Here is a 22,401-nt window from a genome sequence, read left to right as displayed (position 1 = left end):
AAAAAAAAAAAACCCATCGGTGTTGCTGCCGTCGCGATTGAAGTTTGGTTCATCCCCCTTTTACAGCCAAAAGTCACCGAAATAAATAAATAAATTTAAACCGAATTCATAAATATAAAAGGTAAACAAGTAGGATAGATAGATAGATAGATAGATAGATAGATAGATAGATAGATAGATAGATAGATAGATAGATAGATAGATAGATAGATAGATAGATAAAAATAAATGAACGGCAGCTGCGGGGGCTAAGTGCTGCTCGGTGTCTGGCAGGGACTTTGGGAGCCGCCTGGGCGCGGGAGCCCTTTCCCGTGTGGAAAACTCCTTTCAATTCTTCCGCTTGAAAGCTCGAGCTGCGGAGAAACGTGCGTTTACAGAGAAATGCGTTTATTTCGAAATAGACGGCTCCGCGTGGCGCAGGCGGCCCGCGCGGGCAGCCCCGGGGTCCTTCCGCGCTGCGCGGCGCCCGCGCCCGGCCGCACGTGGGCCCCACGTGGTGCAGCGGCAGCGCAGCGCCGGGAGCAGCGCCGGGAGAAAGCTCGGGAGGAGCCCCGGGAGCCGCAGCCATGCAGCGCCGCAAGGTGGACAACCGCATCCGCGTCCTCATCGAGAACGGCGTGGCGGAGCGGCAGCGGAGCCTGTTCGTGGTGGTGGGAGACCGCGGCAAGGATCAGGTAACGCCGGCCCGGAGGGGTGCCGGGGCTGTGGGTGCTCGGTCCCTGGCTCCTCTCTGCCTCCAGCAGGAGTTAAACCCGCACGGCCCCAGGCAGGCAATGCGGCCCGAGGGGGAGAGAACGCGCAGGGACGGGAGGGGTTGGAAATGGTGCGTGGGACACCGCAGACGTCTCCTGCCTGGAAGCTCGTGAACGTCAAATTAAACTTACGGACAGCCTGGGGTTTGTGTGTTTGGTTTGGTGTGTTTAAACTGGGACAAAGGATGTTGAATTTTCTGGCCAGCTGGAGGGCTTTTTTCCCCTCGTTTGTGCCCTGAGCTGTGTTGGTTTCTCTCTCGGAGTGGGCTTTGAGTCTCCTCGCAGATGAACCTACTCGGCGAATTTGTAGGGGGGAAATCAGGTGCTAAATTCGTTTTTCTTCAGAGACCCTGGCCCCGTGTTTTTCGAGTGGGGAGGGGAAGAACAGCACGGCAAACCAATGCAAAGTCAATTCGCAGAATTGTTCAGGGTAGAAAACCCCTCCCAGATCAGCAAGGCCAAACCAGCCACTAACCCACACGCCCCCAGGTGCCACGTCTGCGTGGCTTTTAAATCCCTGCAGGGATGGGGACTTCACAGCCCGCTCAGGGGAGAAATTCTGCCTTTTATCCAACCTAAATTTCCCTGGAGGCTGTTTCCTCTCCTCTTGCCCCTTGTCCAGAGCTCCCCCGGCTGTCCCCTCCTGTCAGGGTGTTGTGCAGAGCCACAGGGTCCCTCTTGAGCCTCCTCTTCTCCAGGCTGAGCCCCTTTCCCAGCCCCCTCAGCCTCTCTTCCAGCTCCACTCCCTTCTTTGGACACCCTCAGCCCCTCAGTGTCTTTCTTGCAGTGAGGGACACAAAACTGAGCCCAGGATTTGCAGTGTGGCCTCCCCAGCGCTGAGCAGAGGGGAACAATCACTACCCTGCTCCTGCTGCTCTTCTGTTCTGACTGCTGGATAGCTGAAAGTTCATTTGTCTCCAGTTTGTGGGCAAATAAACTAATTGTTAAATAAGAAACGAAATCTGGAGAAGAGCGAGTTGTTCAGGTGGCAGTGCAGGAACGCTGGCTTTATTTAATGAGGGGTTGTGGCATCTCCCAGGTCTGGTTGTGTTCGGTGTTTTCACTGAAACAATCTGTGGAAAAGCCACGTGGATGGATTATCCATGAGAGACAAGCACCAGGAGCTGTGTTTAGGCTGGAATTATCTCTGCCAGAGAAGGGAGCTGAGGGAACGGGAGGTAAAACCAAGCATCCTGCAGCCCTGGAGAAGGCACAGGCACAGCTTTGCTTCGTGCCAAGGCATCCCTCTGTTCTCCACAACGGAAACAGAGCTTTAAAATGAAGTCTAGGAATACACTTTGGTTTTTGGTGTTCCCCTGGGAGCTGTTTGTGAGTGTCGTGTCCTTTGCAGGTCGTTATCCTTCACCACATGCTGTCCAAGGCCACGGTGAAGGCCAGGCCCTCCGTGCTGTGGTGCTACAAGAAGGAGCTGGGCTTCAGCAGGTGAGAGATCCCCCGGGTGTCTTGCTGCTCTCCGGGCAGCCAGCGCTGCAGGCTCAGGGATTTGGGAGTGAGGGGGAGCCAGGTTTGTTCCTGGAGGAGCTGAGGGAGGTTTGCTCTTCCAGGACTGAAATCTGGCTCTCTAAATAGAGTTGACACTGGCAGAAAGTACCTCTGGTTTTTCTCCTGGGGCTCTAACACTGACTCTGCTGCCCTGGGCCGAATTCCCTCTCACCTTTTTGCCCTCAAAACTTGGCTTCCTCAGCTGTTGAAGCTCAGTCGTGTTTAGGACTGAGCTCTGACTTCCAGGCTCAGCCTGGACACCCTCTTCTCAAACCCTTTCCCAAGAAAACTCCTGTATGATTTATTTTCGTTTGTTTGTTTGTTTTTTCCCCAGCCACCGGAAGAAGAGGATGAGGCAGCTGCAGAAGAAGATTAAGAGTGGAACTCTGAACATCAGGGACGATGATCCCTTCGAGCTGTTCATAGCAGCCACGAACATCCGCTACTGCTACTACAACGAAACTCATAAGATCCTTGGGAACACCTTTGGAATGTGTGTCCTTCAGGTGAGGCATTACCTGGCTCCCAAAAAGGGCATTTCCATAATAAATGTCTCAGGAATAGGATTTGTTGCTGCTGCCACTGCAGTTTTGGTGGCTTTGCCCGTCCCTCACGAGCTGTGTCAGGGTGAGGTGGCCTCGTTGCTCGGTGCGAGTGTAAAGCCTGAACTGAACTTTCTGGGATAAAGTTTTTATTCTTTCCGTGCCTTTCAGTAGGAGCCAGCTGCACTGTGCTGGACTCTGGGCAGCTCTGCAGGGTTCTTTTTGCTCTTTGCACAAGGATTTTGAAGCCTTGACTCCGAACCTGCTGGCCAGGACTGTGGAGACCGTGGAAGGTGGTGGGATCGTGGTGATTCTGCTGAGAACTATGAACTCCCTGAAGCAGCTCTATACAATGACCATGGTACGTGCAGCACGAGGTGCCTGCTCTCCACCAGCAGCTACACTGAGGTGATGCTGGGAGGGTGTTCATTGGTTCTGTCATTCCTCCCATCGTCTTTCCTGCTCCTTCATTCATCCGTGATGGGATTTATTCCACCCCGGCGTTTCTGAACTGCTGCAGATGTGGGTGTTTCACAGCAAAAGCCAGAACCCTGTCTGGGACGTGCTGTAGCTGGAAATGGAGAGACAAGGGTGGGAAGGAAGGGGTGACAGTCCTGTAAATGTCACTGTCCCTGGTGCCCCTTCCCCAGGCTGACGTTTCCTTTCTGCTTCCTTGGCTTTTTCCCTCAGGACGTTCACTCTCGGTACAGGACAGAGGCGCACCAGGACGTGGTGGGGAGGTTCAACGAGAGGTGAGTGACTCAGGGTGCAAAGGATCTGCGCTGTCTGCCCGAGGAAAGCACCAGGAGCAGCGCTGGGCGTTCCTGGTGGGAAAGCGTCCCGCAGGTTTGCGTTGGAACAGGCATCCTCTGGAAGCTGAACTCAACTCAGCTGAGCCCAGCTGTAAATACTCTGTGTTTAGAGCTCAAAAGAGGCACCAGGGAGGGGTGCTGGTGTTTTCACTGAGTTTTCTCTGCCTGCTCCAGGTTCATTCTGTCCCTGGCCTCGTGCAAGACGTGCCTGGTGATCGATGACCAGCTGAACATCCTGCCCATCTCCAGCCACGCTGCAAACATCACTCCCGTCCCCCCTCAGTCCCAGGTCAGTGAGTGATCCCAGCCCTTCTCCCCGGCAGAAATCCCTCTCAGCTGGCCACGGAGTGTTAAAAAATTTAATTTTTTTTTTTTTAATTTCACCCTGATTGATATCAAAGGATGGCATTGCAGAGAGGAAGCAGAATGCTCTGCAAAAATTATGTGGTTGAAACTGGTTGTTTTTCTATACTCCGCTTTTTTTTTCATATAAATTTTCTGTCCCATCTCTTTTTGTGCTTGCCCGTATTTATTAATTTTCCTGTGCTGCTGCTCAGCCCAGCGAGGTGGAGCTTGATTGTGGTTGCAGGGAGGGATTTCAAGCTGATGGACAGACGGGACAAGACAAATAAAAATGCTTTTTTGGCAGCTGGAGGGTGGGAGAGCACTTCGGAAATCAGTATGTGGCAGGCTCAGGATGCAGCTGGGAGCTGTGGCAGTTGTTTCAATTTCTGAGTTACACATTCCAGGAAAAATTCCCTGAGGATAATCCAGACACAATTTTTGCACTGTTAGAAATGTATCCTTCTTATCACTTCCAGTTGTAGCCTGCAGTAAAGCGAAACCAGTTTTAAAGAGAAATCTTGAAGCATTTGAACTGGGCTGTGTGGCCTAAGAAATAACCAGCACGTGCTCTGCCAGAGATGGTAAAAACATTCTAAAAAAAAAAAAAACAACAGAACACAAAACAAATAAATCAACCTCCTGTTATCATTAGAACAACAGTGACAGCAGCACAAAATGCTTATCTGTTGGCTGGGGAGGCTTTGGAATTTCAAGTGACAGCCAGGAAAATCAGCCTTCCTTCCCATCTAAAACTGACTACATTAGTGTCCAAGTTTATTGTTTGGCTCTGAAATTCTCCCTGTCATTTTGGTGTTGGTGCTGCAGCGTTCTCCCCCCTGCACGGGCACTTCCTGTGACGGGTGTAACAAAGACCCCGAATGTCCAAAGAATGAAAAATGAACTGGATTATTCAGAACGCTTTTCCGTGATCTGTTTTTCCTAGCAGTGCCATTCTCTAATTACTCTGTACTGCAAAATCCACCCCTTTTTTACCTTCCAAGCCTGGGGGAGTCAGGACTGGCGAACCTCTTTGTCACCATTCCCCTGGAAATTCCTGGAAACTGGAATACACATTAAATACGCATCCGCGTTAAATACGCACCTGTCCATACAACTTCTCCTGGGTTTGGGGCGCTCGTTCTTCTTGCGGTAACCTTTCCTTCCAGCTGGCCTGTGTCTGCCTGACCAAAGGTGTCAGCAGGCACCACGGAGGGAGGTGGGCTGGTGCTGCCACGTCCTCGTGTCGTATGCCCGTAGGAGGAGAGCCTGCGGCCGCAGGACTTGGAGCTGAGGGAGCTGAAGGAGAGCCTGCAGGACACGCAGCCCGTGGGGGTGCTGGTGGACGGCTGCAGAACCCTGGATCAGGTGGGAGTGCTGGCCAAGGCTGAGCTGCTCTGGCCGTGCCAGCTCACAGGGTGAGAGAAGCTCTAACGCTGCCGATCCTCAGGCGAGAGCGGTTCTGAAGTTCATCGAAGCCATTTCTGAGAAGACCCTGAGGAGCACCGTGGCATTAACAGCAGCCAGGGGACGAGGGAAATCTGCTGCCTTGGGGCTGGCTATCGCTGGAGCAGTAGCTTTTGGGTGAGTGACCCCCTCCTCCGATCCCCCAGGCTTTGCCTGCATCCCCGAGTTTGAAACAAAGCCCAAAACCAACACGACAGCGTCTGAATGTATTTGTAGTTTCCAGTCCTAAACCCCTCATTTTCAGTCTTTTATCTTTCGATTGCTGCCTACACTGCTGGTCAATTTTTTGTCTTAAAGCACAAAATAATCACACGTAAATCTAGATAAGCATCTGTAGAAATCTGCTGTGTTTTGGTTATTAGGTAAAGTCAAATCCTGTCCTGTTAAAAATCCCATCCTATTTAGTACTTATGTGGTAAATTTCGTTAGAAAAACCCTTCAACTCTTGTTTTTTGTTTTTTCGTTGTTTTTTTTTTTTCTCTGCAGCTACTCCAACATCTTTGTCACATCTCCCAGCCCTGACAACCTCCACACTCTCTTCGAGTTCATATTTAAAGGCTTTGATGCACTGCAGTACCAGGTGAGGGGAGCAGACTATTTTACAATATTTTCAAAGCATTTTTCCACCTCATCTGTGCTTTTCACTGCATATATTTGCTACCAGCCATTTTTTACCGTGTTCTGCAGGAGAGGGAATCGTGGTAGAGTTCTGTTTCTTTCTGTTTTTAAGCAGGATAAACCAGCAGCTTCAGATTTTAACATCAGTAAATAATTTCCCAGTTCTCAGGCCTTTGAAGCTTTTATAAGAATTTTTGATGAGGATGTGAAATAACAGTGTCCGAGCTTATTTTGATGGTGATGATAAATGATTTCTATATTGTTTAAAAATGTTATTTTTTCTAGGAACACCTGGACTATGAGATTGTTCAGTCCTTGAACCCAGAGTTCAACAAGGCAGTGGTCAGAGTGAACGTGTTCAAGGAGCACAGGCAGACCATCCAGGTAATTGGCGTTCTCACCTTTCCAGTTTTTGTTCCTGGCTCTTGTTTTTGCCGGTGCTGGAGTTATTTTGATTTTTTAAAATCACGTCCGTTCTGTGCGAAGTGTAACTTTCCTGCTGGGTTGTGCTGTTAAGGCAGATCTTTGGGGAGTGACTTCCTGAAAATAACCTTCTCCCTTTCAGGGAATAACTTGTAAATTACAGAGCTCTCTCGTGGGTTTCTCCCGAAACAAAAGCAAAGGAAGGCGAAAGGAGCAGTGATTAGTGATTAGATTTCCTCCCTTTTCCTCACCTCAGCGGATGAATTTGCGCTAAACGAGATGTGTGAGCCGGCGCTCGCTGGGGCGGCGTGAACCCTGTCCTGACTTTCTGGTTTTGCGCGTCTCAGCCTGCTGTTTGGGGAGAGCAGGGGCAGCAGGGAGCTCTGCGGGGCTGAGGCTGACTGCAGGCAGGCTGCTGCTGGCAGCGACCGTGCCCAAACTCTCCTCTGCAGTACATTCACCCCGCCGACTCCGTCAAGCTGGGCCAGGCCGAGCTCGTGGTGATCGACGAGGCCGCCGCCATCCCGCTGCCCCTGGTGAAGAACCTGCTGGGCCCTTACCTGGTGTTCATGGCTTCCACCATCAACGGGTAAGGCTGGAGCGGGCACTCCGCGCTGGGCCCTCCCCGGAGCTCCGCTTCCTCGCCGCAGCCCGCGCGTCTCCCGGTTCCCAGGTACGAGGGCACGGGCCGCTCGCTGTCCCTGAAGCTCATCCAGCAGCTCCGCCAGCAGAGCGCCCAGAGCCAGCTGACCCTGACAGCCGAGAACAAATCCACGGCCACGGCCAGGCTCACCTCAGGTACGGCCCCTCTGCCTGGGGCTGCTGCGGGGAGGCGACGGAACTCCGCCCTTCTTCCCTCTCGGGTTTGCAGGGGGAAGGCTTTTAGGAGGCGACGGGGGACAGATTTCTAATCTGGGAGCCCTTCAGAGCGCAGGGGTGCCGTGGGGCGCCTGCCCGGCTGCGCCCTGCAGCGCCGAGCGTCCTTTGTCCTTGCAGCTCGCACGTTGCACGAGGTGTCCCTGCACGAGTCCATCAGGTACGCTCCTGGGGACGCCGTGGAGAAGTGGCTGAACGACCTCCTGTGCCTGGACTGCCTCAACATCACCAGGATCATCTCTGGCTGCCCTCTGCCTGACACCTGCGACCTGTATCCTCGCTGAGTGTTTCCCGGCCTGGGGGGTGGTTGGTTCTGTAGCTGACGGGACAAGCTCAGCTTCTCTCGGCTCACCTTTTCCCCGAGAGCTCGCTCCTGGAGTTAAGCTCTCGTTGCACTGGTGCTGTGTGGTTTGCCAGGCCAGCACCAAACCCCAGTTTTGCTGCAGAGACAAAGGCAGGGTTCCATTAAGGGTTCCAACCCCTCGCTGGAGTTATAAAAGGTTCACCTTTACAGATGAAGGGTGTGGAAGCTGCAAGCGCTGCCCAGCGTCATTTATTCTTGTAGGTTAAGCTGTGGAGCCTAAGAAGACTGAAAATAAACCAACAGGAAGCTTTTCCCCGCTTTCCAAGGAGGTTTTTTCCTTAATCCCTGCCTGTAGATACTATGTAAACAGAGACACGCTCTTTTGTTACCACAGAGCATCAGAAGTTTTCCTGCAGAGGCTGATGGCCCTCTACGTGGCTTCGCACTACAAGGTAGGGCTTGGGCTTCTTCCACCCCATTTCATTCCCCCTTTCACTGTGGAATTCTCTGGGGACAGCAGTGCTCGTTGTCACAGCCTGACTGAGATTTCTCAACGGCTTCTGTTGCTGCTTGCTGCGTGCAGAGCTCTGTTCTCCTTTCTCTGAGATCTCTGCCTCGGTCCTGGCCGTCCATGCTGGACTTCCAGATAGTCTGGAATATTTTTGCCTTGAGAAAACGCAGAGACTAAAATTCTAAACGAGCCTCAGGGTTTTTTCAGTGCTGAACCTCATTTGCAGTTCTCTTTACCGTGTTGGGGTGGCCTCAAGCTCATCAAGAGCAGCACCATTGCGAGACTGCAGAGAGGAACAGTTGGTCTCAAGGTTTCAGGGCCCTTCAGGACCGGGGTGATCTGTAAATGTGAGTGGGGAAGTCCAGAAGTGCTGAACCACTGTGTTCTAAAGAGGTGAGGCTCAAAAAAAATACTAGGATGTGGTGCTTAGGAGGTAAGGAGCTGTATGAAAATAGGAATTTCAGGTTCATACCCATCAGAGCACGAGGATTCCCTTGAGGAGAGCAGATGCAGTCTGGGGGTGTGGCAGCCATGGAGCCCCTCTGTCCCTCAGCGTCCTACGAGTTCCAAATTTCTTAATGGCTCTAAATTTGGAAAACAGAGGGGTTGTTCAGAAGTCAGCTGGACTTTGAAGCTCTCCTCACGGAATCACCGTTTGGGGAACACTCTCAGAAGACACTTGTGGCGTTCTTGGGGTTGTCCTGTGCAGGGCCAGGACTCGATCAATCCTGAGGGGGCCCTTCCAGCTCAGGGTGTTCTGTGATTTTCTGGACGCTTTTCCATCTTCCTGATGTCTTCACCCTCCAGAACTCCCCCAATGACCTCCAGATGCTCTCTGATGCCCCTGCCCATCACCTCTTCTGCCTTTTGCCGCCCGTTCCACCCACCCAGAATTCCTTACCAGAAGTCCTGGCTGTCGTTCAGGTAAGGGAACGGCTTGAGTGTCGGTTTTGATCCTGGTACAGCTGAGGAAGGAGGAAGCATTCTGTGTGTGGTTCTGTGTCTTTCCTGTCAGGTGTGCATGGAGGGGGAGATCTCCCGCCAGTCCATCATGAACAGCCTCTCCAGGGGAAAGAAAGCCTCTGGGGATCTTATTCCCTGGACCATTTCAGAGCAGGTGGGTGGTTTGGCTGTGCGCTCGCACCCAGGGTGTGTTTCATGCAGTTCTTGTCCCCAGAGTGCCCAGCTGTGTCCTTTAAATGGGTTTTTTTTTTGGTCCCCTGTGCAGTTCCAGGATCCGGATTTCGGGGGCCTCTCCGGCGGGCGCGTCGTTCGCATCGCGGTTCACCCGGATTACCAGGGGGTAACGTACCCGGGACACAGCTCCGGTGGTGGGCAGAGCTCAGGAGCAGGGCAAACGCTGCACCTCCTCCGGTTTTTAGCGTTTTAGCGAGCTCAGGGCACCAGAGCAGTGCTCCTGTCGTTCCTAGGCAGCATGGCAGCATCCCGTACACAATCCAGATCCGGGGATATTTCCTGTGGCATTACCACGGGTTTGGTGGTAATGCCACAGGAAATATCTGAAACATCTTTGCCCCTGCACTACCAGGGCTGATGCAGATTTCAGATTTCAGCCTGGTGCTGTACTGTCCTCCTCCCTGGAGCTGCCAGGTGCATTTCTGCAGCGCCTGAGCAGTGCCTGCGCTGCTGGTCGCGAAAGGGTTTGAAGGGGGGAACGCTGTCGCCGCGTGTGAAAAACCAGAGACCTCGTTGTGCTGACAGTGTGTTTGCTGCTGCTCCTTCACAGATGGGCTACGGCAGCAGAGCTCTGACTTTGCTGCAGATGTACTACGAAGGCAAATTCCCGTGTTTGGAAGAAGAAACGGTTCAAAAGCCAAAAGAAATCACAACTGTGAGCAGTGAGGTGTGGCGATTTTTAAAATTTTCTGTTGTGCTAAGCTAGACGATTTTCCCCCTAGGGAAGAAATACTCAGATTTCATTTTCACACAGAAGAAGAGCTTTGATTTGCAGCTTTCTGTGGGGACTGCTGCTAACCCATCCCCACTTTCTTTTCCAGACCGTTGGTTTATTAGAAGAGGTCGTGACACCTCGGAAGGATTTGCCTCCTTTGCTGCTCAAACTGAGCGAGAGACGAGCGGAGCACCTGGACTATCTGGGGGTGTCTTATGGCCTGACACCCAGATTGCTCAAGTAGGACATGATTCCATTTCCCAGTTACATCCTGCCCTTCTTGAGCAGATAACGAGCTCTGCTTGTCCGGGCTGTAGAAGTAAGAGCAGACTGTGATACGTAGGGAGTGGGTAAACTCTAATCCCCGTAGCAACTTGAGGTGCTGCTGACTTCAGGGCTGGTGGTTGTTTTCCTGACTGCCTTTCACAGCACCTTGAAAGTTTGTGCGTTTTTTTTGACATCACAGTCGTAATTTTTCACTCCCCTGAGCTGCACCCTCAGTCAGGCGGGTGCTGTTTCCCGCTTCCTGTCAGTGCTCGTTTGCACAGGTTGTTGGAATGTCTTGAGAGGCTCGTGCTTGCTCCTCACCAGCTCGTGCAGCAGATAAAACTGCATTTAACCTCAGTTTGTTACTGTGGACAAGCTCCATAACTCTCAGTGTGTTCCCTGTCTTTCCCAGGTTTTGGAAACGTGCTGGATTCGTGCCAGTTTATCTGAGGCAGACCCCTGTAAGTACCAGGCTGCTGCTGAGTGAAAATCCAGCCCTGCTGAAATCCCTGGGCATGTGCTCTGGCAGTTTCTGTGAGAAGGGGTTTGGGGCAGGAAGGTTTGCTGAGGCTGCTTTTAGGGCCTGGTTTATGTTCATTTTTGTTCTTTGGGCCTATGGTTAAGGAGCAGAGTTTTAGGGTTGTGAATGGGGGGTCTCCAGGTAGTTTGCACATAAAAAATGTAGAGCTGTTGAGAGCTGTTAATGTGGTTACTGATAAAATAGCTGAGGTTTGCCAGATTCTAGAAGTTCATGGGTTTTCCATGAGGTGGAGGTGGTCGGTAGCAGTTGATGCATTTGCTGTTGTTGATTTAGAAGGTAATTTCCTTACTCACAGGGTAAGGAAAGGCTCATGGGAGTGATGGGAAATCGACCACAGAATCACATCACAGAATTGTGTCTTATTTATCAGAATGACCTGACTGGGGAGCATTCCTGCATCATGCTGAAGATGCTGAACGAGGAGGACTCTGAGCAGGAGCCTTGGCTCACTGCCTTCTGGAAAGGTAACTCTGATCCTGCTGACTCTGCGAGAGCCCTCAGGGCTGTTTGTTATTCCAGAGGTCCTCTGGGCTAATTTATCTTTGTCCTCTTGCCCTTGCAGATTTTAGGAGGCGCTTCCTTTCCCTGCTTTCCTACCAGTTCAGCACCTTCTCTCCCTCCTTGGCGCTGAACATTCTGCAGAACAGAAACATCAAGCAGCAGCCCCAAGCACGTGAGTACCCTGGCTGGGACCGCTGTAAGCGTGTGACAGAGCATGGCTGGAGCCTGGCACCTGCCCTTCACTGCCCTCTCGAGCTGTTCAGTGGAGCAGAGTCCTCTGGGGAGAGCCTGGCACCCGTGTCCTGTGGGGTTTTAGCGTCGCTGTTGCTCAGAGGGTTTTTGTGCTGCTGCAAGGGGACGAACCTCTTTCACGGCAAAACCAGTGCGAATCGTTAAAGGCAAAGGAAAAACGTTCAAACACCCAAATAAATGCTAAACACTTGAGATCCTGGGCAGCTGTGAAGAACATTCCTGACCTGTCTTCTCCTTGTCCCCGCTAGCCATCAGCCGCGCTGAGCTGGAGTCAGCGTTCATCCCGTACGACCTGAAGAGGCTGGAGATGTACTCCCGCAACATGGTGGACTATCACCTCATCATGGACATGGTTCCCACCGTTGCCAGGATGTTCTTCCTCGGCCAGATGGGAGAAATCTCCCTCTCTGCCGCGCAGTCGGTGTGTCTGGGCGGGGCGAGGATTTGGGCGGAACACGGAGCGCCGTAGGGAACGCGCGTCCCTATCTGCTCCGTGACTGAAACGCCTGTCTTCTCCTCAGGCCCTTTTCCTAGGGATTGGCCTGCAGCATAAATCTCTGGACCAGCTGGAAAAGGAGCTGGAGCTGCCCAGCAGTCAACTGATGGGACTCTTCAACAGGATCATCCGCAAAGTGGTGCAGGTGGGAGCAGCAGGACGAGCCTTGGCGGCGTGGGGGGACCGTAATTCCAATGTTAACAGAAAGTACGGTGCTGAGAGAGGGCTGGAGCAGAGCTGGGCATCCTCGACACATCCCCAGTTACTGACCAGAAACTTCTTGGCAAGGTGGGGAGAATCCCAGCTGGAAAATGTGTGGCAGTGATTTAAATGCTCGTGGCAGGGGGTCTGGAACCGGATGATCTTTAAGGTGCCTTCCAACCCAAAATCACATCATGATTCTGTGCAGCGATTTCCCAGATAAGAATGCTTATCTCACGGTTTTCCATGTTGAAATGCCCTGGCCAGAATGCTGAGCAGACAAGCCAGGTTGCCTGAGCCATTGTTCAGAGCATTTGGTGGCATCTCAGCTTTCCTTAGAGGGAAAAAAAAAAAAAAAAAAATTCCCGGTGTTGTCTGGACTTGAAATCCAGTGAAATGACTGGAAACTTTTAGATCTGGTTCCTGGTTTTCTTTCTGTCTAAGGTTCAGGACAGCAAAGCTCCTGGCATTAGGAGTTCTCTGTGGAGGTGATAAATGGTGTTTTAAAAACCAAGTCTTACATGTGCTGGGTTGTTTCATCCTCAGCTGTTCAACACCGTCCAGGAAAAAGCTGTGGAGGAGCAGATGGCAGCAACCAAGGATGTCGTGATGGAGCCAACGCTGAAATCTTTAAATGACGATTTGGTAATTACAAACTTCATTCCTGGTTCGTATGTAAACACTTCAGGGAGCTCCCTTGAGGGCAGAGACATTAAATTTTCGTAGATGGAAAGAAATCCATCTAAGAAACCTAACAGCTTTGCATTGTGTGCACCTGGAGCTGTGTCTTAAAGCTGCAATTATGGGGTTTGCACAGAAAATTACAAGTGTGGGTGTACAAACAGCGTAAAAATGCAATTAGGTAAAGGGGGGAAGCTGTTAGGCACCAGCTGGTATTTGTTTCAGGGGATGTATTTGTGGGAAAAGGCATTTTCCTCCCATTGCAAAGTCGTCGTTGCCCTCAGGACCTAATGCACCTTGTGCTGTCCGGTTTCAGGAGGAGGCTGCAAAGGAATTCCAAGAAAAGCACAAGCAAGAAGTGATGAAACTGAAGGAAATGGACCTTACACAGTAAGAATTCGTCTGCCTGGGTGGAATGCTGGGTCTTTCTGGGATTTGTGCACAAGGCTGTAGGTGCAGTGGGTAAAACATAAAAAAAAACCCAAACCCAAATCAACACAGAAAGAGCAGCGCTTTTACTTTAGTGTCAGCAGATTTCTGTCTTTCTGGACCAACAGGAGTCACAGATTCTCTCTTTTCTCTCTCCCCTCCCACTTTTTGTCCTATAACCATTGTGCTGATGTCCCAGGAAAGTTGTCTGGCTTGGCTCGGAATCGATCTCTGTCCGATCTGGCAAAAGGAATAAAAGCTTCTTTGAATCTTAGGTTGTCACGTTTGCAGAGAGGACAAGGGTGGATGTGATTTGGAGGAAAATAATACAACCAGAATGTTTTAAAATTAATTCCATTTTGTGGCATTGTTAGTGCTACATACCTCTTTGTCATTTTGGACCTTGTTTCCTTTCATTTTTCCCCCAGCCAGAAATAGATTTTTGTTCTCCTTCATGAGGAGCTAGAGACAGAAATCTATTTTGAATACTTTTCAAAATGCAGGCACCGTGGCTTTGTTTGCAGAGCAGCGTGTGCCTGGCAGTAGAAACACCTTATTTTTATGGTTTCCTTTCTTTTTGTGCTAAGGATTTGACTTTTCCTTCTCCTTTCCCCCTTAGGTACATTATCCGTGGGGATGACGAGGAGTGGAACGAGGTGCTGAGCAAAGCAGGACAGAACGCCTCCGTCGTCAGCCTGAAAAGGTAAAGGCAGTTGAAATATTCCAGAGAGGTCTCTCTGGTCCTTCCTGCTGGCTTTGATAAAATGTTTTCCAGAAGAGTGAAGCCTTAAGGGTTGAATGCAGGTTAAGTGGACTCAGTTAAAGCTGCAAACTGCTGCCCAGTGTTTCTGTGCTGCTCTAAGATTAGTCCTCTCTTCATTAGCTTGTCTAATTCTGACTTTATTGCCGATGATCTGACCCTGATCCCGCACAGAAGCTGGGATTGCTCCTCCCCTGGCTCACTCATTCCACCTGACTGCCCCCTTTTGCTTTGGGATCTAACACTGGGTGGGAGCCCCTGGAGAAACTGCAAATTCAGGGAAGAGGAATTCTCTCAAATGTGTACTTGAGCCTGGAAAACGTCTGTGTTTCTGCAATTCCTTAATTTCCATCCATCTTCTTTCTTCTGCCTTGCCCAGCATGTAATCTTCTCATATTTTCCCTTGAGGATTTATAGCTGAGACTTCCCTGCTCACTTACTTCCCCTTCCTGACAGCTCAAGTAATTCTGTGAGCTCTATTCCACCCTTTCACAGTTTTATTTCCCAAGCTGTAAGTTTCCAAAATCCTTCCAGGAAGAAGAGAGTCTTAGCAGTTGATTATGAAGATCAGAGCTTGCAGTTCTGTTGTCAGAATTCTTGAGTCAGAATCCAGTGCAGGGACAAAATGGAATGCTTAAAACTATCAGTGATAGTTTCTCTTTCTAGGTACTCTAAATTCCAGATGCCCCATTTAGGACAGATAAAGTTTTGAAAGGCAAAGACAAGAGCTAAAAATCAAGATCTTGTGCGTTAGAGAATCTCAGGACCCTATAATCTCCCTTAGACCCTATAAAATCTAAGTCAGGCTCTTGTTTGTGCTTTTTTGAGAACCAAGTTTAAGTTTTCTCCCTCATTCCCACTTTACAACAGAAATGTCCCTGCTGGATGGCAATCCAGTGTGTTTTTAGCAGATGTTTTGTACCTGTTTTCCAGTGAGAAGAAAAGGAAATTAGAAACAGCACGAGGACCCAAGCAACAGAAGAAATTTAAGAAGACTAAAGATCTGAAGCAGAAGAGGAAGAAATGACTTAAAAGCCCATCAATGGACTTGAATGAACTAGTGCTGGGCCTGTACTTTAACAACTCCTCTTCTCCTGTAAAGCAAGAGACTCTTTTGGAGGGAAGAAGAATGCCTGGAGGCATCTTTCAAGTGTTTGTGTGAGGATTTTTACATGGAGTGTGAGTGAGGAACTGGAATGCGCTGGGATGTTCCTGAGCAGCTGCAGCGTTCCCATTCCAGGAGGGCAGATCAGTCTGTAAACCTCCTGCCTCTTAATGGTTCTGTGGCTTATTAAACAAAGAGTTTGGACAACAAAGCACAGACATGTGACTCTGCCTTAGCGCTGCAGCACACCTTGATCTCTGCAGCTGCTGGTTCTGGTGGTCCTTTGGAGCTTGAGGGGGTTTTTATTTATCTTGTATTTGGTGCTGGCTGATCCCTGCACACTCCTTCTCTCTCCATGCTGTCCTAGAGCTGCCCCTTGGCTTTGGTGGAAAGTTTTGTGTTCAGGTCGCCAGAAATCAGCACTGTGGTCCCAAAACCTGGTTGTGTGATCTTCCTCTTTGACCTCAGGGGCCGGTTGAGCAGCCAAGCACAGAATTCCCAGGAGCCTGGCAATAACTGTGTGCTAGTCTGGAGCTGGGACTTGCTGTGACTCCGGCTCTGCTGCCTGTCAGACTCTCCAGAGGCTTCAAACCCAGGGCAGACCTTTGCCACAGAGTGTTCCAATCCCAATCCCAGTCCTGAGTGTCCTAGTGCATTGCCTTCATGTTCTTCTGGTTTTTTGCTGGGGGGGTTTGGAGCAGAGACCTCCCTGCAGCTGATGCACGGCAGTGCTGCATTCACCTGCAGATCTCACAGCTCCTTTCCCTGGCAAATCCTAAGGAAAGAGCTCCTTACAAGGTAAAGACAGCTTTTCTTCGCTAGGAGGCCGATTTTAATCACACACAGGTTTTGCACAGCACAGCCTGTGCTTTGTGCCACCACGGTTGGTGGCAGTGGCACATCCCTGAGCAGGGACAGCTGCAGCACTGCCAGGGCTGTGGTGGCCTCTGGCTGTCCTGAACTGGCTCCAGAGGACTTGGAAAAGGAGCAGACATGGAAGGCAAGGAGCATGAGGCTCTTGAGAGCTGCTCCCAGGGAGCACGGAAGAAAAGGTGAGTGTGAATTCTGCCTGGTTTTGCTGTTCCTGTTAAAAATAGTGCTGTGCACCTCGAGATGGTCTGTCCTCTTGTTCATTCCTTGGAGTGCTGGCCTGGATTTGGGAGGAGCCGAGTACCCTGGAGCTGTGAGGTTTTTCCTGTCAGGAATCCATAATGGGGTGCATCCCCTGAAAAACAGTTCAGGATTGTTCATCCGGCTCTGCCTCTCACCTGTGACTCCCAGTGAGTTTCCTGGTGTTCTGGATATTCCAATGCTGCTTTTTAAAGAAGGAAATCCAAACACAGTAAGTCAGTCACTCAATCTGAGCTGTCCCAGTGGTGGTTTGTAAAGGGGAGGAAGTGCACAGGTAGGGGGTGGTATCTAAGACATTCCCAGCTGGAATTGGGTCAGTGCACTTCAGGCACCTTTAAGTGGGTGCTAAAGGCCTGGTCCCAGTGCTCCAAGCCCTGTGGTGGAGGTGAGCAGGGGGCAAATTACCCCCCAAAAAATACAGGGAGGGGATGACTTAGAATTCCTGGCCTTCCCTTTTTTAACAGCAGTTTGTTATTTTGGGGCCCAAGCTTAAAAAACCTGGAGTGTTCCCAGGTGTCATACTTCCAGACTAGGATGGGGTGGTTACAGCAGAACCACGGAAGGGGTTGGGAATGGACCTTAAAGCTCATCCTATTCCAACCCCTGCCAGGAGCAGGGACACCTTCCACTAGACCAGCTGGCTCCAAGCCTTATCCAGCCTGCCTTGGACACTTCCAGGGATGGGGCAGCCACAGCTTCCCTGGGTAAGAGGTGATGTGCCTGACTCCATTTTCCTTCACAGTAGAACAGCAGACAAGTGGGAACACCGCACCAAAACCTGTTGGAATTTCAGCTTCCAGCTCTGCATGGAGCACTAACTATATCCAGCTGTGAACACTTACCAGAACTTTGGCCAGGGACCAAAGGAACCCTCAGGGCTTGTCTTGCTCATTTCTCCCTGGAAAAAAGACAAGACACAAGAACTTTTACAGCCATCAGGGAAATGCTGGAAAGGGCAGGAAATGAGGGTTATGGGAAGAGCTTTGTGCTGTCACACAGCTGCTCACCTGTGTTGTTCCATGGTCAGGTACCAGCCACGGAGCTCTGCCCTATGGCCATTCCAGGGGCTGGTGTGTGAAGCAATATCGGCATAAAGGAAGGAGCTGCATTGGCACAGGAATTCCCTTGCTGGTACTTGGCATTCCCATCCCAGGCAGGGCATTGCTGTAACTTGAGATTGGCTCGGCTGGAGCAGGGTGCTGAAGATGCCCAGGCTGTAGGTTCCATCCCCAGATGAGCCATTCACATAAGGGTTCAATTCGGTGCTCCTTCTGTGTCCCTTCACACTCAGAATATTCTGTGCTCTGGAAATAAAGAATAAACAGTTTTCACTGACTTCTTAAACTCAGAGGTTTTAGCACTGGAGAGCGCGAGCCACGGAGAAAGCGGGGGAAAGGCGGGAGGGAGAGCATCGTGTCTCACCCGGCAGGCGTGTCCGACGAGCGGCCCGAGCCCCGGCAGGGCCCCGGTCCCGCCGCGGCCGCGCTCGGAGCGGGAGCGGCAGTTCGCTGGGCGGGGGCGCGGCGGGGGCAGCCCCCGGGGGCGCGGGCCCGGGGCAGGGGGCTGCGGGCGCTGCTCCGCCCGAGGCCGGGCGGGCGGGGGCCTCGGGGCCGCGGGCGGGAGCGGCCGCCGCGGGGCCGGGCCGTGTCCGCCAGGGGCGCCCCGCGGGCGGGCGGCGCTGAGGGAGCGGCGGCGGCCGGGGCTCCCGGGGCCGGGAGCGGCGGTGCCCGCGCCCCGCCCGCTTCCAGCCGCCGCCCGGAGCCCGCTCCGGGGAAGCGCCGCCCTCCCGCCGGGCCCGGCACCGGCACCGGCACTGGCACCGGCTCCCCGCGGCCGCGGCGGGACCTGCCCGGAGCCCCGGCGGGACCCCAGCCCCGCGCCGGCCGCGGTGGGAGCAGAGCGGCAGCGCCGAGCTCGGTCCCAGCGCCCGTCCCGGAGCGACTCTTCCCGCCCGCGGCGACCCCGGTCCCGATCCCGGCCGCGATCCCGCCCCGGTCCTGCGGCCCCGGGACCCGCAGCCCGCCCGCCGAGGGAGAAGCGGCTCCCCCCAGGACCCCCAGCAGCCACCGGCAGGATCCAGACCCGCATTCCCGGGCCCGGGTCCCGTTCCCGGCCTCACCTCAGCGCCTCGAGCTCCGCGCAGCGCCGGGAGCAGCCCCCGGTCCGTGGCTCCGCGCAGCGCTCCGAGCGACGGTCCCGCCGCATCCCGGGATGAGCATCCACCGCACAGAGCGGGGCGGGCGCGGATCGGCCGGGATTTAACGGGCGCGGGCGGGGCCGGCACCGGTGGGAGGGGCGGGGCCTGCACAGGTGCGCGGGGCCCCAGAGCGGCTGCGCGGGGCGGGGCCTGGGGGGATTTAATGCACGGGGAGGGCCCCGCGGAGCCATTTGCCCGTCGGCGCTCGGCGAGGGAGGATGCTGCCGCTCTGGGCTCCATAGCTCTTTTTCTCTGTATTTCTTTTTCTTTATATCTCTTTTCTTCTACACTTCTTCTACGCTCCTCCTTTCTCCCCTCCCTTCCTCCCCTCCCCCACCCCCTACACCCTCCCCCCCCCCAACCCCCCCCCCTCCCTCTCCCCCCTAGCCCTCCCCTCCCTCCCCCCCCCGGCCCAGCCCGGCCCGGTCCCCCCCCCTACTCCCTCTCCATACCCGACCCTACCCTGCCCTGCCCTATCCTACCCAGCCCTGCCCTACCCTACTCCTCCACCCTTCCTTTCCTCCCTCCCCCCCCCGGCCCGGTCCCCCCCTACTCCCTCTCCATACTCTACCATACCCTACCCTACCCTGCCATACCCCACTCTACCCTGTCCTACCATACCCTATCCCTCCACCCTTCCTTTCCTTCCTCCCCCCCCCACCCCGGCTCCCACCTGCCCCCTCTCCCTGCGCCCCTTTCCCCCTCAGTTCTCCCCCTCCTTCCTTCCCCCTCACCTCCCCCTATTCCCCTTTCCTCTTTCCTCGTCTGCTCCTTGCCCTCCCTACCTGTGCTCCATCCTCATCCTCTGCTCTCCACCCGTCCTGCACCCCCACCCCACCTCCCCCTGCCCCCTCCCTGCTGCCCTGCACACCCCGACCCCCTCACCTGCCCTCCTTCCTTGACCCCGGCCACCCTCTCTGCCCCCCATTCCCACCCTCTGTCCCCCTCTCCCTCTTTCCCCGCAGCCGCGGGGTTCGGGGTGCCGGAGAATAAAGCCCAGAGGGCCGGAGCCCGGCGCCCCCACCCTCGCCCCCGCCCCACACGGGGCCGGGCCCGCTCGGCGGGTCCCCCCATGCAGTTCACAAGCACGGCCCGACACCGCCGGGGCTCCGGCTTTCCCCACATCACACGGGGGCTCCCCGGGGAGGTCGGGGCGGGGGGTTTAGAGAGGGCCCCCTCCTCCGGAGGGGGTCCCGGGGGGGAGGGCGGGTGGGGGGGGGGTAGGGGGGGGTAGGGCCCCCTCCGGAGGGGGGGGTCCCTGGGGGGGGGTCGGGTCGGGCCCCCTCCGGAGGAGGGGCCCGGGGGAGGGGGCGGGGCGGAGGGGGGAATCCCCCCTCCAGTCCCGGCCTCCTTCCCCGGACCCCTCCTCCGGACGGGGCTCGGCCCGGCCCCCTCCCCGGGACCCCCTCCTCCGGACCGGGGCCCGGGGGGAGGGAGGGGGGGCGGGTGGGGTGGGGAGGGCAGGACAGGGGAGGCTGTTCGTTTGTGTGGTGATCTCTATGTGCTCACGCTGCCGAGTGACGTGACCCCCTCTGCTTCCCCCCCACCCCACCCGCCCCCCTCCCTCCCCCCGGGCCCCGGTCCGGAGGAGGGGGTCCCGGGGAGGGGGCCGGGCCGAGCCCCGTCCGGAGGAGGGGTCCGGGGAAGGAGGCCGGGACTGGAGGGGGGATTCCCCCCTCCGCCCCGCCCCCTCCCCCGGGCCCCTCCTCCGGAGGGGGCCCGCCCCGACCCCCCCCCCAGGGACCCCCCCCTCCGGAGGGGGCCCTACCCCCCCCTACCCCCCCACCCCCCCGGGACCCCCTCCGGAGGAGGGGGCCCTCTCTAAACCCCCCGCCCCGACCTCCCCGGGGAGCCCCCGTGTGATGTGGGGAAAGCCGGAGCCCCGGCGGTGTCGGGCCGTGCTTGTGAACTGCATGGGGGGACCCGCCGAGCGGGCCCGGCCCCGTGTGGGGCGGGGGCGAGGGTGGGGGCGCCGGGCTCCGGCCCTCTGGGCTTTATTCTCCGGCACCCCGAACCCCGCGGCTGCGGGGAAAGAGGGAGAGGGGGACAGAGGGTGGGTCAGGGAGGGATGGGGTGAGGTAGGGAGAAAGGGGGAAGGGAAAGGCCAGGTGGGGAGGAGAGATGATGGACAGAGGGAGGGTAGAGGGGGAAGAGAGGAAACAGGGGGGAACAGGGGGAACAGAGGGGGAACAGAGGGGGAACAGAGGGGGAACAGAGGGGGAACAGAGGGGGATCAGAGAGGGAACAGAGGGGGAAGAAACAGAATACAGAGGGGGAACAGAGAGGAGTCGGGTTGGGGAGAGGGTAGTGAGAGGGCCGAAAGGAGGGAGGGGGGACAGGGAAGTGCAGGTGAGGATGGGGAGAGGGGAGGGGAGAGGGGAGAGCAGGAGAGGGGCTGGGAGGGACAGGGAGGACGGGGGGAGAAGGAAGCTAGACAGGTAGAAAAGAGGGGATAAGAGGGGGAAGGAGGAGGAGGATAAGGACAGGAGAAAGAGGAGGAAGAAAAAGGGGTAGAGGAAGCCTCGCCGGTGGAGCCCGGTCCGGCAGCAGCCCCCTCCCACGCTGAGTGAGAAAATGGCGGCGAGGGCGAGTTCCAGGGATTAAATCACCTTGGCCCCGCCCCACGCATACGCGCTGTTGCCCCGCCCCGCGCAGCCGCGCTGGAGCCCCGCGCACCTGAGCAGGGACCGGCCCCGCCTCTGGAACCGCCCCTGGCCCCTCCCATGTCCCCGCCCCTGGCCCGCCCCTGGCCCCACCCCTGAAGCCGGCCCCGGCCCCGCCCCAGGACCGCCTCAGGCCCCGCCCCACAGCCCGGCCCCGCCCCAGGACCGCCTCAGGCCCCGCCCCACAGCCCCGGCCCCGCCCCACAGCCCGGCCCCGCCCCACAGCCCCGGGCCCCGCCCCTCCCGGCATGGCGGCCGCGCCGTCGCTCCCGGCCCCGCCCCTCTCACTGGGTCGGACCGGGGCCGCCCCGGGACCGGGGCCTCGGCTCCGGGTGCTGCCGGGGTCTCTGGGGGTCCCGGGCGGTGCCGCCTCTCCCCCGCCGGGCGGGGTGCGGGTCCCGGGCCCGCGGGACCGAGGCGGGGCCGGCACCGGCACCGGCACCGGCAGGAGCCGCTCCGGGGCGGGCGCCGGGGCCGCGACCCGCCGGGGCTCCGGGCAGCCCCCGGGGTGCCGCGCTCGGCCCGAGGCGCCGGGCCGGGCTCCCCCTGAGCCCCGCGCCCGCCCGGAGCCGCAAAGCCGAGCCCGGAGGCGGCCCCGGGGCTCCGCCGCCAGCCCCGCGCTGCGGAGCTCTCGGTGCGGCCGGGGGAGCGCGGCCCGGGGCCGTGCCCGAGGCACCGCTCGGAGCTCGGAGACACCGACTCGGCCGGGCCAGAGGGGCCCGCTCGGAGCACCGAAACGCCGCCCTCGGGCTTTCGTTCAAGCCCAACGAAACGCTGCGCTTCAGCTTCTCCTGTGAGCCCGAACGCGCAGCGCTTGGTCTCTTCCTCGAGCCCTGCAACCACAGCGTTCGGACCCTGAGAGCCCCAGCTCCGGCCGCAGGAGCCTGCTCTCCGCACTCCAAAATGCTCCATTTAGTCTCTGCTGTTAAGCTCGCAGCCCGATTTAGCTCCCCCAAAACGCAGCCCTGGCTCTCTCTGTGAACCCCAGAACTGCCCCGGTCCGTCGGGTTGGGAGCCCCAGGAGCGCCCCGGGCCATGGCCGGACCCCGCCGGGCACCAGCAGCAGCTCCCTCAGCCCCAGTGGGATGGGAAGAGACCAGAGACAAAAATCCAGC

The 22,401-nt window shown here is 55.8% G+C and overlaps 1 protein-coding gene across 1 annotated transcript; it reads left to right on the top strand.

Annotated features, from left to right (window-relative positions):
• The first annotated feature begins 484 nt into the window (after positions 1 to 484).
• On the top strand, positions 485 to 15,506 carry NAT10 (N-acetyltransferase 10). The gene is made up of 28 exons (XM_040067444.1): positions 485 to 674; positions 2,104 to 2,195; positions 2,590 to 2,761; positions 3,036 to 3,158; positions 3,488 to 3,549; positions 3,784 to 3,898; positions 5,212 to 5,319; positions 5,402 to 5,535; positions 5,905 to 5,998; positions 6,322 to 6,420; positions 6,912 to 7,048; positions 7,133 to 7,257; positions 7,456 to 7,606; positions 7,995 to 8,091; positions 8,958 to 9,074; positions 9,166 to 9,267; positions 9,379 to 9,453; positions 9,898 to 10,014; positions 10,169 to 10,302; positions 10,742 to 10,790; positions 11,241 to 11,334; positions 11,433 to 11,543; positions 11,872 to 12,044; positions 12,145 to 12,264; positions 12,867 to 12,965; positions 13,318 to 13,391; positions 14,050 to 14,133; positions 15,124 to 15,506. Exons 1-28 carry the CDS (start codon positions 567 to 569, stop codon positions 15,215 to 15,217), a joined length of 3,060 nt encoding a protein of 1,019 aa, XP_039923378.1. The 5' UTR covers positions 485 to 566; the 3' UTR covers positions 15,218 to 15,506.
• The last annotated feature ends 6,895 nt before the right edge of the window (positions 15,507 to 22,401 follow it).

The sequence above is a fragment of the Hirundo rustica genome, chromosome 6, assembly GCF_015227805.2.
Source record: "Hirundo rustica isolate bHirRus1 chromosome 6, bHirRus1.pri.v3, whole genome shotgun sequence".
In the NCBI taxonomy this organism is placed as follows: Eukaryota; Metazoa; Chordata; class Aves; order Passeriformes; family Hirundinidae; genus Hirundo; species Hirundo rustica.
This window is presented reverse-complemented; position numbering and strand designations above follow the sequence as displayed.

Coding starts and splice junctions, on each gene's coding strand:
- NAT10 (XM_040067444.1), top strand. CDS start 567: ATGCAGCGCCGCAAGGTGGACAACCGCATCCGCGTCCTCATCGAGAAC. Junction 2,762..3,035: donor TTGGAATGTGTGTCCTTCAG/GTGAGGCATTAC, acceptor TCTTTGCACAAG/GATTTTGAAGCCTTGACTCC. Junction 10,015..10,168: donor TCACAACTGTGAGCAGTGAG/GTGTGGCGATTT, acceptor TTTCTTTTCCAG/ACCGTTGGTTTATTAGAAGA.